Source organism: Brassica oleracea, chromosome C7 (genome assembly GCF_000695525.1).
Source record: "Brassica oleracea var. oleracea cultivar TO1000 chromosome C7, BOL, whole genome shotgun sequence".
Classification (NCBI taxonomy): Eukaryota; Viridiplantae; Streptophyta; class Magnoliopsida; order Brassicales; family Brassicaceae; genus Brassica; species Brassica oleracea.
Window position 1 is genome coordinate 34,554,079 of NC_027754.1, and position 15,042 is coordinate 34,569,120.

General features: G+C 36.3%; 4 protein-coding genes across 6 annotated transcripts; 2 read left to right on the plus strand and 2 right to left on the minus strand.

The window, feature by feature from the left end:
• The first annotated feature begins 281 nt into the window (after positions 1–281).
• On the plus strand, positions 282–5,543 carry LOC106306658 (HAUS augmin-like complex subunit 3). Of its 2 annotated transcripts, none has more exons than XM_013743351.1 (18): positions 282–628; positions 1,049–1,085; positions 1,229–1,332; positions 1,865–2,060; positions 2,160–2,226; positions 2,640–2,743; positions 2,958–3,039; positions 3,220–3,277; positions 3,464–3,595; positions 3,682–3,751; positions 3,863–3,920; positions 4,008–4,063; positions 4,146–4,298; positions 4,384–4,495; positions 4,592–4,733; positions 4,830–4,905; positions 5,004–5,099; positions 5,215–5,543. In XM_013743351.1, exons 1-18 carry the CDS (start codon positions 453–455, stop codon positions 5,347–5,349), a joined length of 1,854 nt encoding a protein of 617 aa, XP_013598805.1. In that variant the 5' UTR covers positions 282–452; the 3' UTR covers positions 5,350–5,543. The 2 variants fall into 2 exon arrangements, with proteins under 2 accessions (XP_013598805.1, XP_013598806.1); XM_013743352.1 differs by having other exon boundaries at positions 284–628; positions 3,223–3,277.
• A 20-nt stretch (positions 5,544–5,563) lies between these two features.
• LOC106306659 lies at positions 5,564–7,385 on the minus strand. 2 transcript variants are annotated; one of them, XM_013743355.1, is made up of 5 exons: positions 6,998–7,385; positions 6,752–6,912; positions 6,639–6,669; positions 6,444–6,555; positions 5,564–5,976 (listed from the first exon to the last, which is right to left on the minus strand). In XM_013743355.1, exons 1-5 carry the CDS (start codon positions 7,301–7,303, stop codon positions 5,882–5,884), a joined length of 705 nt encoding a protein of 234 aa, XP_013598809.1. In that variant the 5' UTR covers positions 7,304–7,385; the 3' UTR covers positions 5,564–5,881. The 2 variants fall into 2 exon arrangements, with proteins under 2 accessions (XP_013598809.1, XP_013598808.1); XM_013743354.1 differs by having other exon boundaries at positions 6,444–6,558.
• A 1,029-nt stretch (positions 7,386–8,414) lies between these two features.
• LOC106301755 (cysteine-rich repeat secretory protein 55) lies at positions 8,415–9,395 on the minus strand. The gene has a single exon (XM_013738225.1). The coding sequence runs from the start codon at positions 9,327–9,329 to the stop codon at positions 8,544–8,546; it is 786 nt and encodes a 261-aa protein (XP_013593679.1). The 5' UTR covers positions 9,330–9,395; the 3' UTR covers positions 8,415–8,543.
• Positions 9,396–12,625: 3,230 nt separating this feature from the next.
• Positions 12,626–14,239, plus strand: LOC106303879 (uncharacterized HIT-like protein MT1300). The gene is made up of 7 exons (XM_013740226.1): positions 12,626–12,952; positions 13,032–13,087; positions 13,268–13,325; positions 13,489–13,555; positions 13,721–13,776; positions 13,860–13,913; positions 14,006–14,239. Exons 1-7 carry the CDS (start codon positions 12,770–12,772, stop codon positions 14,114–14,116), a joined length of 585 nt encoding a protein of 194 aa, XP_013595680.1. The 5' UTR covers positions 12,626–12,769; the 3' UTR covers positions 14,117–14,239.
• Positions 14,240–15,042: the final 803 nt, after the last annotated feature.

The following is a 15,042-nucleotide window of genomic DNA, read 5'->3' on the forward strand; positions in this document are numbered from 1 at the left end:
AATGGTTTATTTCAAAAAGAAAAATGTATTGATTGTAGTAATTAGGGTAATTTCTCTCTGCTCAATATAACAATTCGCAAATGTATTATAACTTAGGTTGCAATGCAAAAAACGGATATAATGAACATTAAAAAAATATACATCATCTGAAAAGTTAAAGTTACATCTGTGTAAATATACAAGTTATTGGTATATATGGACTGCCATTTCTCATTATATAATCGATTTAGCTGGCTAATCCAAAAAAAAAAACCACATTAGATGAGAAAGAAAATCGTAACTTCGTATTAAGTAAGATCAACAATAAAATTATTTTAAACCAAATGCCTTTTTTTTCTCCACAAAACTTTCAAAATCGAACCACCGTCTAAAGAAATGACACAGTGAAATTCAAATTTCAATTTAGAGTCTGCGATCTAACCGGCTGATTTGGCTGAAGAAGCAAATCGGAGATGAGCGGTGCGAGACTGTGCTCTCTGGTGGCGGAGCTAGGTTACGAAGGCGCCGGGAAGCTAGACCCGGACAGCTTCGAATGGCCGTTCCAGTACGACGACGCACGCCCTATCCTCGACTGGATCTGTTCCTCTCTTCGCCCCTCCAATGTCCTCTCCCTCCCCGAACTCTCCCTGTGCGTTTTCTCGATTTGTGCTCTTTCTCGTTCCAGAGCTCGATTGTTTCACTTCTCAATGTTGCTTTTTAATCAGATTCGGTTGAATTCGTGTTAGCTTTTTAGTGAATTAGGTATATATTAGCTGATGAACATCGCATTTCCGTAATTAGTATAAGCCTTTAGGCTACACTTTGCTGCATAGCTTATTTTCTCATTTCATCGATGATTTTCTTGATTTTAGTTTCAGCTGCATGTCATATTCCAGAAATGCAGTCATATATAAAGGTTTTCAATTGTATAATCCCTTAGGAATCCGGTGAATCGAAAGCTCTTTCATCCTAGCTATTCTATGAGAGTTATACTGCAAGATAGTTCTGCCTATGTAGTTAGTTTGTATATCAGTGGCTAATGGGTTGTTTCTCTTGTTTCTGGATCTAGATATGAGCAGTTTCAAAGAGAAGGGAAGCTCTTAGAGGTAACTCTTTGTGCCGTTCTGCTTATGTTTTTTTTGGTTCCGGATTTGAGAGTTCATGAAACCTATATGCGTTCGTCTTATGATGTTATTTCCTTGGCTTCTTATGGTGCGCTTCCTTTTTTCTTTTTTTTTCATGGATTTAGGGCGAGGATCTAGACCAGGCCTATGATAGCATATCAGCATTTTCTTCCAGGAGAAATAACCAAGAGGCAGTTTTTGGAGCAGAAGAAAGCATAAAAGAAGTAAGGTTAGACCCTCATATCACACATGCGATTCTGTACTTTTTGTTTCATGCTTTAAGGGAAGTTTGTACTATTATAAGAAAGCTTTGCCAACGACTTAGTTTGTCGTCACTTGGAATGTGTACAACCGTGTCTTAGTGTGTGAGATCTCCTTAGGTGATCAAATCATGTGTATACTATGTTTTATTGACATATGATGGTGCATTGTTAAATGTTCTTCGTTCATCACTTCACTGTGAGAAGTAGCATAATTTTGAAATTTTGTTTCATTTCACTTATCTCCTTATGTCATCATGCATTTACATGAGTGCTTTAGGTTTCTCTGACCTTTCGGTGTTTTATATAAATGTATTTTGTTATTCCCTGTGAGAATTTTCCGTGGACTTTGTTTTACGTCACCTGGTTTTCAAGTATGACTACACTTAAGTTCTTATTCTGTGAGATCTCCTTATGTCATCAGAGCTGTTATTTTACTTACCTAGTCCTGTATACCGAATACTACATCAACATCGTTAACAGTTTCTTTCTAATCGACAGAGATGCAACTTTGGCGCATAAGGCGGAAGCCTTGGAGCTGCAGAGGCAGCTAAGGCGGTTACAGACACAATATGACTTACTCACTGGCCAATCTTCATCTCTTATTCAAGGGAGACGTGCTCGAGTTGCTGCTACTTCTGCTGTCACTGGACAGATAACAGCTATAGAAGACAGTTTGTCTGCTAGAAATTTGCAGGTTTGATACATGCCCTCACGCTGGTGTCTGAGGGATTTGCAATTTTTTGGTCTGAGATAAGTTTGTGATGTGTCCTTTCGGTATTTTCCTGTGATTTAGATGAATGGAGTTCTAGGAAGATTGGCTTCCACTTCTCAAGAGCTGGCGCATTATCATTCCGGCGAAGGTATACTTCGTCTCCTTTCTCTATCTTTTGATTTAACATTTCTATATCTGGTGAGCTATCGGAAATCTGCTTTGAAGCTGAATATTTTAATTGGCTTGAATGCACTGTACTTTTAAATTAGCATGCGGAACTGTAGCTGCATAAGATAGTCGCGTTTAGTTAAAATGGGTTTGTATTCGTAGCCAGTATTTTTGTTATGGAACGATTCTATTTGTTATTTGTGCTTAGAGTTTCACGTAGGCAGCGAGTTGTTTTTTCTGTAGTAATTTTTTTCTGGTTGATAGACAAAGAGTTGGGTTTTGACTTCTAAGTTAGTAGAAACTTTTTGTTACTGATTATTTTCAAGAACATATATCATGGTTAACTGGCATCAACTCTTTTAGCCAACTTAATTGGCTGTTTCACATGTGCAGAGGATGGAATCTACTTAGCTTACTCCGATTTTCATGCCTACTTGGCTGGAGATTCAGCATGCACAAAGGAGCTAAACCAGTGGTTTACTAAGCAGCTGGACACAGTAAGTGGATGGCATTAGTGGTGAATACCTTGCTGATGATTTCAGTTTCTCTTCATCATATAGGAAAGCCAATCTAGTCGAGATCTTATCCTTAGTATACCTAGTGAGAAATGCTATAATTTGAAGAATTCTGAGAATGGAGAAAGTATCAAGTGTTATTTATCTTGCACCTTTTTGTACTCTGTTTGATGTAATTTATCCACTATCATGTCAGGGGCCATACCGTTTAGTTGCAGAGGAAGGAAAATCTAAATGCTCATGGGTTAGTCTCGATGATACATCAAACATGTTGCGAGGTAACTTTCCTACAGTGTTATTTTGTCTTCGTATACTATTGTTTTGCCTGAAATGCTCATATCCTTGTCCAGTTATGCAACTCCCCCTCTATGATAGAAATCATATATCTTGTTATGGTGTATAGTTTCTGACTTGTTTGAAGCTATTGTGCATCTATAACTTGTCTGTTTACAATGCAGCAGATTTGGAAAAGTCACAACATGAACGTGTATCTGAACTGCAGCGGCTTCGATCCATGTATGTATTGCGTGGTACTCCTACAGTATAGTTTTTAGCTTTCACGCTACTTGCGTCCAAAGGTCTCTCTTGTTACGTGGCCAAGCGAGAGATATACTAGAGACCACTCACTGCATAATTTTTCTTTTGAATTTTTCACGCATACAAGTTTTCTCACTGTCAAAGATATATTCCTATTGTTCACAGCTTTGGAACAAGTGAGAGACAATGGATTGAAGCCCAGGTCGAGAACGCTAAGCAACAAGCTATTCTCTTGACACTGAAATCTCAAGTAACATCAGTTGAAGCTCATATTCATTTTGATCTACATTCTCTAAGGTAGAAAAGCAAGATATTGACAATATCATCGTTGAGTCATTCTCTCGTCATACTTTATTCATGTGATCATGTTCTTACTTTTGCAGGAGAAAACATGCAGATCTAGTCGAAGAAATCTCGACCCTTTATCAGAAAGAAGAAAAACTATTATCTGAGGTCTGTTCATGTACCCAATGCTTAACGTTTCAAGTTTTGTGTTTCTAAACTATAAGGTGTATGCACTTATTTTAGTAACTACATATTTGCTTAATATGTCCTTCATTGCAGACTATTCCGGAACTATGTTGGGAGCTTGCTCAACTCCAGGACACCTATATCTTGCAAGGTACTCAACATTTACTCTCTGCTCTTTACTTGTTGCTTTTTGATGATTTTGGGATTTCATATGATTTTACTCACCATAACCTTGTAGGTGACTACGATCTAAAGGTCATGCGTCAAGAACTGTATATTAGTAAACAGAAAGTGGTATGTTGGCCTTACGTTTTCTTTGTAGTCGCCACAAGATCTACTTTTCACTGTCGTTGATATTCCGAATATTTTGTCGCAGTTCATCAATCACCTGGTTAATCAGCTTGCAAGACACCAGTTCTTGAAATTAGCATGTCAGCTAGAAAAGAAAAACATGCTTGGAGCATTCTCTCTGCTAAAAGTAATTGAATCCGAACTCCAGGGTTACCTCTCCGCCACAAGAAGCCGTGTGGTATGGTCATATCCATAGTTACAGTCCATGCTTTCCTACAATTATGGGATAATGAAACTAATTTCATCTTTGACTATATATACAGGGACGGTGTTTGTCACTGATCCAAGCTGCATCTGATGTCCAAGAACAGGGAGCAGTGGATGACCGTGACTGCTTTTTACATGGAGTTAGAGATCTCTTGAGCATCCACTCAAGTAGTCAACACTATCATTTTGACAAAATTATTCTCTTTTGTCTGATATTTCCCAACTTTAATTTTGGCTGATGATTTTCGTCTATTCCTGTTATAGATGTCCAAGCCGGGTTATCAACTTATGTCTCAGCTCCAGCCATCATTCAGCAGATAGTTTCTCTTCAATCGGATCTATCATCTCTTCAGTCTGACCTCGAGAATTCCCTTCCAGATGACAGAAATAGATGCATTAACGAGCTGTGAGTCCAAAATCATCATAACATTCTTCGAGTTCTTCCACAGAAACAAGTATTTATTATGATCATATGTCACTGTTGCCTCTCTCCGTTTCTCAGGTGTACCCTTATTCAGAATCTGCAGCAACTTCTCTTTGCATCTTCAACTACGGCACAGCCCATATTGACACCATGGGTAAAAGAAATCTCAGTTCTCTGTTACCAATTTCAATCCTTCATCTAAAGACCTGGAGTTTTAATTCATGTTGTTTCCCCATGTAATGTAAACATTAGCCGCTGATGAAAGAACTTGATGAGATGGGAAAAATCAACTCCAAACTCTCTGCAGCAGTGGAGGAGGTAACGCTAGAGCACCGCGAGAAAAGGGAGGTGAGCCTTAATCTACTCATTTTGATTCCTCTCTCACGAACGAACGAGGACGTCTGTATCGTATTGGATAGAAAATTTGAGTAAACTCAGCTCCTTTAAATATTTATTGTTGCAGATCGTGAAACATCACTCCAAGGACGTGGAACTTCAAAGACGAGTATTCATGGACTTTTTCTGCAACCCAGAGAGACTGAGAAGCCAAGTGAGGGAACTCAATGCACTGGTTCGTGCTCGCCAAGCCTCATCTTAGGTCGGCACCACAAGTATATATAGCACATGTTATCTCTAGTTTGCCATTTCACATACTCTATGATTGTATACAAAGCGTTTTCACTGCGTTTTGATTTCGTTTGCTATTTTACTTTTTATTTTCTGAGATGTCTATGGATTTTTACTTTTTACTGCCTGACTTGCATTTTTTCCAAGTTCCATGAGCAAACATTTCTATTTGCTTTATCGTCTCCTTGGATTAGTTTGAGATTTTACTCTGATTGTGAACGTGAACTACATAGTTATTTATCAAAAGATCCAAAACGCTCTTAAGGTGAAGAAGGGGATTACAACACGCGATGCTAATGCTCCCAAAAAAAGTATAGTTTAGGAAATATAATCACACTGTCAGTGCAGCACGGTTTCTCCAAGTGTATTGTGGTCGACGGTCTCTTATGCGAGCCATGTTGTGCCAAATAAGCTATGTGGATACTGCGTAGAGATTATGACTCCATCTGCTACAACAACATTTCCTTAACACACTGAAATAGATAGTGCCAAAACGATCAAATTCAATCCCGAGTGTATCTCTCAGCATCAAATGGCTGTCTCTGTGCATTCCAATTTGAGTCTCTAGAGTCAGGTGCGGCGTTCATTGGTGCAAAGGCTGCAACATAAGAGAGAGATTACAGAAACACAACTGATGAGAACACACGGCAGCAAATAAACTTAACTTGCACAAGAATCATACATATGAGATATATTCAAAATACTTCTGTCTACAGAAATCAGAGCTGGTTTATAGTCTATACGGCAGAGAGATCAACAACTGAATAACTATGCTATGCAAACTCAAGCACAAACGACCACACCCTCTAGCACAGACGGTAAATAAGAAAAGATAATCCATCTAGTTTCATATTCACCTTTCCCGTAGCTAAAGGATGTACTAAGCAATTTCCCCGTTGATGATATAAACCAGCATCAGACTTATATGCAACAAAAAATGGATCAACATGCTTGGCTCATCTTTGTTATCACACTACTCGCAATAACTTTGTCAGATATCATACTATAGCTAAACATTTGTTCATGCAGGAATACGAAAAGATACTTGGCTGGTGTATAACAAACCTTTTTCTCTCATCCTCCTTTCTCTGTCATACTCAAACTTGTCCCGGATTTGATTGACTTTGTCCCAGTTACCATCGCCTTGTTGCGTTGTTCTATTAGCAAACCCCTGCTCCTGCTATCACATCAGATTGTCAGAGGAATCATCAAATGTCAAGAATACAAGAAACCAACAAAACAAAATCAAAACTTTTTTACCTTTGTCGGATCATTATATGGCCGCCTATTCCTGTAGTGAAAAGTTAACCAAATCCATCAATAAACATACACACCATGAAACTGGCGAATAAGCAACGGTCAAAAGAAAAAACCTGTATGGATTAAAATCTTCATCATCTTCCTCAGCAGACTCGTAATTAGCATGATCCCTAGCAATCTTCTTGGAGTAGCCTTCATCCCAGTAAAGCCTCTCCCAGTTTTCCCTAAGCTCGTTGTACAGCTCCATGTACTTCTTGCACCACGGCTCGTGCTCCTATCGTTTACAAATCATCAGAATTACTAATCACAACCACTTCTAAACCCTAAAACTGTGAAAAAGGGATTAGTCGCAGACAGACCGATTCTTTGAGGACGAGGCGGGTGCGGCGCATGAACTGCTCGCGGAGCTGCTTGCGGCGCCTGTTGGGGATATTGTCTCTGGGGATGGTGAATCGCTCGCGGAGAGGGACGTGATCGCCGATCTCGTGCATCTCTCCGTCCACGATCCACCACTCCGACTTCTCTTCCTTCTTTTTGAGCGGCGGAGAGTGGGACTTGTTTCGCCGTCTCGGCTGACCTGCCTCCGTTCTGAAGAATTGGAGAAGGGGGGCGCCGTTACGGAGCGACGGTACGGCGGAGCTTAGGCGTTTAGCGACGGAGAGCATAGCTGTGTTTTCCGGCAGCTGGGGAAAGTGGTTAAGTGAGAGAGCCGTCGCAAGTGAAGAGAGAGAGAGCTGAGACGACCTACTTGGGGGGGGGGTTATGGTTTACGAATAAAACCGGTATCGCATAATACCCGAACCAATATGTTCGGTTTGGTTTGAAACTACCAAACCGAAATTGATCTCTCTATTAGTTAGACTGGTCAAAAAAATTGTTTTATGAATTGACTGTCACCTCACCTACTGTTTAATTTTCATACTGTAAATGTCATAAACGAAAAAATTCCTATAGATTTCAAATTTTAGCATCACCAACTGTTTCAACTGTTTAAATACATCATATTTTGTATTATGATGTGAGCAATTTTATATAGTTTATAAGAAAACAACTTTATAACTTTTGTCGATGATCATGTTCGTTTACGTGTCGCGCGACTTGCGACTGAGATTACGTTTGTTTACGTGTCGCGCGATCTGTGACTTGCAACCTGCGGCTAAAATTATGTTCGTTTACGAGTTGCGCGATCTGCGATCAGCGACCTGCAACCAGTCGCACAATCAAATTTTTTAAAAGTTTTTGTCGCTGTTTTTTTCAAGCTACTTGAATCTAAACATGTGACTGGTCGCGCGACATTAAAACAAACAATAACTAGCGATTTGCGACCAATCGCTAATCTGACAGCAAAACGTACAACAACTTGTGCACGTCGCAGGTTGCGAGGGCCAATATATCACTGATTTCATATCTGTTCCATAATCTTTCACCATAGATATAATTAATGGAAGTTTCAGGATTTTCTCTATTTTTACAAGTTTTTCGTAATTTTGAAATTATAATTTATGCTCATTGTATATTTCTTCTAGAATACAATATATGACTGAGCGAGGCTCATTTCTTGTTCACTATTTTAGATTGTTATTCATTTGAAACACTGGGCCATCTACATCTTCAAACTTATTTGATAATTTGTCTTACATGTTATAAAAAGTAATCTAACAATTTTATATCAATAATAAACACTTTAATATTTTTTTAGTAAGTGTGATAATTCTATTTAGTTCTTTTGGATAAACCAAATGTATACGATCCAATGATTTGCACGCATGATAGGAATCTAGAACACAAATAGCTTTTCAACTTATAATTTGCTTACATTACACGTTAAAGAAGCAACAAGGAAAGAGATTTTATTTATCATTTTATTGTAAAAGGTTTGCACACATATGTGTTATCTGGCCCTCATCAGAGCCTAACGGAAGAAATAGTACCGACACTAGTGCCGGTCTTAGCCGGATCAAGAGGGAAGTAAAACGGGTAAAACTCGTACCGGACATAGCAACTACTATACAAGACGCGACATCCCTTCTTGTTGTGACAAGCCCCCATGAAGCTCTGGACCGCAGTTGCAAAACACTGTGCGCAATCTAACGCGCTTAAGTCCCTAGTACACTGAACCAAACCGTTTAGTGTCACAAACGGTGTCAGCTTTGTCTTACCTTTACCTAAACCTTGACTCTCAGGCAAAACCGCTTCAGACCTAATTTTATCAAAGAGTTTCCCAAGCTCATTATCGAACGTTTTGGGGTCTGTTTCGGTTACGTTAGCGACGTTGTAGTATATGAGACCAGCACCCGTGTCTAGCTTCCCAATGAAATTCTCTTGGCTGTAACGTAAGAAGCAGAAGTCGTACAAGATCCTTGCGTCAGATTGGTTCGGACAGACTTCACGGATTTTCTTGGCAGCGTCTTGGATGCAGGTGGTGCAGTCGGTCTTGCTGATGTCACCTCTGCATTGAGCAAGTCCGTAGACATTATCTTTCTTGTTGTAACTTGAGGAAGTTGTTGTAACGAAGCCTTGTGAAGGAGTCTTTGAGACGAGGGTAGCGAGGATAGAATCGATGTTCTTGGAGATTTGGCTGCTGCTTGAGACGTTTGAGTTTTTGTTGCAGAGGTCCCATATTGAATCTGCTGCGGAGCAGCTGCATACAAGGGCCAATAGAAGGAGACATCTGGCAATGAATGTCTTCATTTTTTTGGTTTAATAAACTACTTTTTTTTTGTGGGTGTATATCTTGAATTGTTCACTAGGAGGAGAGCCTATTTTATAGAAACCGAAACGTTATCTATTCTAGAACGTGTATCTTTAAAAGTCGGTCAAAACGCACATAGGCAAGTTGGAAGTTGGAAAATTATTGTTTTATAAAAATAAAATACAAATATATATGATACACAGACAAGTCTATATAGCAGCCAAATACTTGTGACCAATCAAACTAATGAATTGGTCAACTTATGCCCTCACCAGAGATTGGTATTTTGGTATTTGTTTAATGACAAAATAGATCAGAATGTATAAAAAGGAAATATTAATTAGCTGGGAGATTTCTAGATGGCATCACATGAAGGTCAATATAAATGGAGCAGAAATTGTTGACTCTGTATGATTGATAATCTTAATGCTTCAACGTCAACGTTAACGCGAAAGTGGAGCAACGTCGACCACTTGTCTCTTTGTAAAAAGTCTCCACGCCTAATAAACAAACATCCCTACCATTGAGGGACCATGATCTTTTATAATGGCCATTTTCTAACTTTTTTATGGTGAGATGAAGTTGAGCTCTTGTGCATTGATAAGAACCTGTAAACGTGGAAACGTGATGAATCTGAACGAGGAACGATGCTTCTATATATCTATTTGGGTCCAATTCAAACTGTTTGGTTCATAATAATTTGATGTTCATCTTTAGCAAAATATTTTAAGAGCTTCTCTTTCTCTTAGGTTTGTAAATGACCAACGTCTGTATTCAACATCGGATTTATTACACTCGAATTTGTATAACTATAATAAATAGTACATCATCATTACAAGTGTTACAAGGAGCACAATACATAATAAAGCAGGAAGAATGTACTCTATTCGACAAGAAGTGTGCAGAGACCCCAAATTGACAGAGAATGTTTGTTTTAAGGTTTGCTAATTGCAATGTATGGTTTGGTCATATCGTTTCCAATACAATAGGTTTAATCATTTCTACCAAGTTCCTTATTTTTGGAATCAGTTATATTCTATATAATCTAGTTTTTGTATTTGCACTTCCCATAATTCTACAAAGTTTTTTTAGTTCGATATATCTATTCTAGGGGTGGGCACTTCTGTTATTTTCTCAGTTGGTTAGGTTCGGTTTGGTTAGTTCAGTTCTAGTATTTTTCCAACTGAAGTAAACCATAGTTCGTTTGATTCAGTTTGTGTTCTGTTCGGTTTGTATTCAGTTTGGTTTGTATTCGGTTTGATTTATTTTTTGTATCGGTTTAATTAAGTTCCTCTTAGTTTAATTTGTCTAAGAAAAATTATGTTTTAAAACATAAATTATGTAAACATAAACTATGTGAACTAAATTCAATATAAAACTGAAACAAAAACATTTAAAAAGGTCACAAAATTATATATGAATTAAAACAAATGAAAGTTAAATAAAGTATACAAAAAACCAACATCATTAATAATGTTTCTTATATCATTAAAAAGTCTATAGTAAATCATCTTTAATGTGATATCATCAAAAAATCTGCAACAAATCAATAACGAGTATATATGTCATACACAAACTATACGAGTATATATTTATATATTTACTACTCTCAGCCCATGATTCCATTATCATAAACCTAGTATATTCTTTTCACATGAAGTTATTTAGAACTGACACCACAAAAAAAATCTGGATGTAAGAAAAATATGCAGGAGACGCAGAGGAAAAAGACGCTACGGAGAACAACTTTTGTTTTTAATAAAAAATTCTTTAGGTTTAGATTTAACATCCACATCCCCTAAACTATATTTGCGAAGTGATTTTGCCACATGTCCTTTATACAATCAATTTTACAAAACAAATATGACATGACTACTGAAATTGATGACATGTCTTATAGCTTAATATGACATGGACAGTTGCATTTAATGTTAATTTATATTTTTGGTAAATATTTTAAAATATGGTAATAACTCATATATTACATTTAATGTCAATTTATATTTTTGAAATTTTTTTTAGAATATGAGAATAACTCATAAATCATCATTAAAATAAATATATTCAAATATGACATTATAAATTTTGAAATATAATTTAATTATATATTTTTAAATTATACAATTTTATTACTAAAATTTTCAAAAATGTATACAATTTTTTAGAAAATTATAAAAATTTAATCGTAAAATCATTATTTTCTTATATATCTACAAATTTTATAAATATTGTTTAATTTTAATTTTTGGTAATTATGCAACTTTTACAAATTTATTTAATATATTTAATTAAAATTAATAGATAGAAAAATCTATCTAAGATTATAATTTCAAATATATACATGCATATTCTTAAATATATTTTTTATGTTTAATTAAATGAAATTTATATTAAAATATTGATACGAAAAAGAAAATTTACAATATTAATAAAAGTTTATTTTAAAATATAATTTAAATTTATCTGTTAAAAAATATTTTAAAGTTTTTTTACTGCACATGGTGCAGGAAGACACCTAGTTTACATATATAAAAATATAAGAATACATACTTTTCTATTTTTCTGTAAATCAAATCTTTTGATGATTACATATTAGGTTAGAAGAATATATGCTAATGAGTGAAAAATAAAAAATATGTGGGTTTAGTATTAGAATTTTGGTATATTAGTATTACTAATATTTTTAATTTAAATAATTACAAAAACACATCGATTTTTTGGTTTGGTTCGGTTTAAAACCGAACCAAACCGAACCATTCGGGTTGGGAAAATCTTCAACCAAATAGTTTGATAATATATTTTGTTTTGGTTTGTAACGATTTTGGTTCGGTTGGTTCGGTTTGACTCGGTTTGGTTCAGGCTTTTTACATCCTATTCCATGGAAATTCCATGTTAAGATATGGTGAATCACTTCTCGATAGATCACTAATTATTTTACTATTCCAGATTAAATATATTTAACACCTAAATATATTTTAAATAAATAATAAAAAAAATAAATGTATTTTGATAACATAAATAACCAAATCAAAATTTTAATCATTTACAAATATACTATCATACCATCAGTAAAGCTCTTGTAGACATATGGACTTTTGGGCCTAGAGAGAGTTCAGAGGAGTCAAACTCTGATGCCCAACATCATCATGGGTCATATACAAACAAACCCATCATTGATGTTTGGAGATGGGCCATCAACAAATCTTCCAAATCATATTTGGAGATTAATTTGATTATTAACGGAATAAAACAGAAGACAGACAGACAGAACAGGGAGAGAGAGAGTCATCAATCACATGGAAGGTTGTGGATAAAACAAAACAGCAACTCTCCCACACCCACACACACTCTTCTCCTCTCGATCTTCTTCACTTGCTGTGTTCTATATCAGAAGAATCGTATTCTTCAAATAAAATTAAAAAAAAAGTCATCTATTTTCATGGAAGCTAGAAGACTCGCGATCCTCTGTTCTCATCTCAACCCAGCTGGTCCTTACCCGCCCCGAGACTCGATTCTCAGGGTTTCCGATTGTAGCTCCAGCGAAGACAAGGCGGAATCATCCAATCTCCAAAACGACTGCATTTTCTGCAAGATTGTCCGTGGCGAGTCTCCATGTCTCAAGGTCTAAACTTTCTGTTTTCTTTCCAGTTCCTTAGGCACATAACAGAACTAACAAAAGTCTCTCTTTATTTGGGAAGCAGTTGTACGAGGATGATATGTGTTTGTGTATTTTGGACACGAGTCCACTTATCCACGGGTAATCAAATTCTCATTCTACTCTTACCTTCTTGTGAGAAGAGTTTTGACTATTTAGTGCTAAGACTATGCTTAAGCCCTCGAATTTTTGATTAGTGGATTGCATTATGAATATGCTTTTTTGCTTTATTGAATTCTAAAAGCTATCAACTTTTTTTTAATAATCTGTGGCATGTTTCAGGCACTCACTTATCATTCCAAAGTTACATTATCCAACTTTAGAGGAAACACCTCCCTCAGTAAGTTCCTCTTTCTTTCTTTCTTTTTTTTATTTTTTTTTGCTCAAGGTTTTTGCTTTTTTTGAATATCTGCTTTGTTGGCAAATTTTTATTTACATCAGAAAGTATGTATATGCGAGTGTATAAGATATTTGATTAGAGGTCTCCTCCAAGGAGCATGCAGGTAGTTGCTGCCATGTGTTCTAAAGTGCCTCTTATCAGTAACGCCATCGTCAAAGCTACAGACAGTGGTATGTTCTGTCTAATCTTCCAAAACAATCTGCATTTGGTTTAGCCACTTGTTGTTCTCATGTTCTTATGTATTCTTACTATACGTTCGGGAATCTTTGAACATCTTAAGGTAGATTCGTCAATTAACCAAGATTCTGATTCTCGTTTGGTTACTGTTTCATCAGATTCATTTAACTTGTTGGTTAACAACGGAGCAGCAGCTGGACAAGTCATATTTCACGTAAGCAACATACTTACATTTCTCTTAATACCTGAGGAGTGAGGAGTGAAGTTTTTGTTAAACACTTCTCTTTCTTTTTGCAGACACACATTCACATAATCCCGCGTAAAGAACGTGACTGTTTATGGACTTCTGAGGTACAAAACATGATCGAATCATCATCGAAACACTAGATTATGATAGGCTTATGAAAGTTGTCTGATTTGGTGGTTTTTTTTTTTTATAACAGAGCTTGCATAGACACACACTGAAACTGGACAAGGAAGCATCTGAATTGGCGTCTCGTGTTCGAGAACAACTGTGTAGACTTCCTGAAGAACAATTGGATCAGCCCTCATAAGCCCCCTTTTCAAGAGACATGTTGTTGTGAACTTTACAATTAGAATGTGCCAACGCAAAAAAGTATATTCTGTATAGTTCATATTCAGCATCATCTTCATTTTATATAATACGTTCTTCAGTCTGTTTGGTTAGTTTATCAGGATTCAAGCATAGAGGTACGTATAAAAGGTCATTAAGTAAAAAAAACAATCACGCAATAAAGAGTGTGTACACAAACCTTATCCAGTACAATTTTCAAAACTGTACTTCACCAAACCTACTTCTCCCAAATTTTTGTCAACATGAGTCGTTAGGCAAATGTTACATCATTGTGTTTCCTAGATGTTAACCAATTGCATTCATACATGTACTGTACATGCATATCCATTTTATCCACAATTAATGTCGTAAAATAACAATTATATATTATTTTAGTTTCTTTATCTTACTTGTACTTCTTGTTAACTTATAACCTATAAGACTATGAATGTAGCGGCTGATCTATCTGTAACCAGCACTGCACAAATGAAGTCTACGCGTTGAAAGGGTCGGTAGTTTTTACAGGCTGCGGAACAAGAGACTGCTATTATAGGTTAGATGTATTGGGCCTATAAATGTTCAAAGCCCAAATATAAACAAAACTAGGTGACACAAGACGTATATTTAGAGTCAAGAGTCGAACTCAAGAATTCACTAGAGAGCCATGCAGACGAAGCTCACGTCACCTCATCAAATAATTTTTTATCATATAAGAGTCCAAGATTTCTACTCAATCTTTTATTGTTATTGATGCAGTAAAGAGAGATAATGTTTTTTAGTCTTTTTATTATTAAAATAATCTATAAGCAGTTAAATACTAGGTCGGTCTCATAACTTAACCCGACCAAATCCGAGAAGGCTGTGGAATTTAATGCCATTATTTACCAAGCGGCGGCATGAACTCTG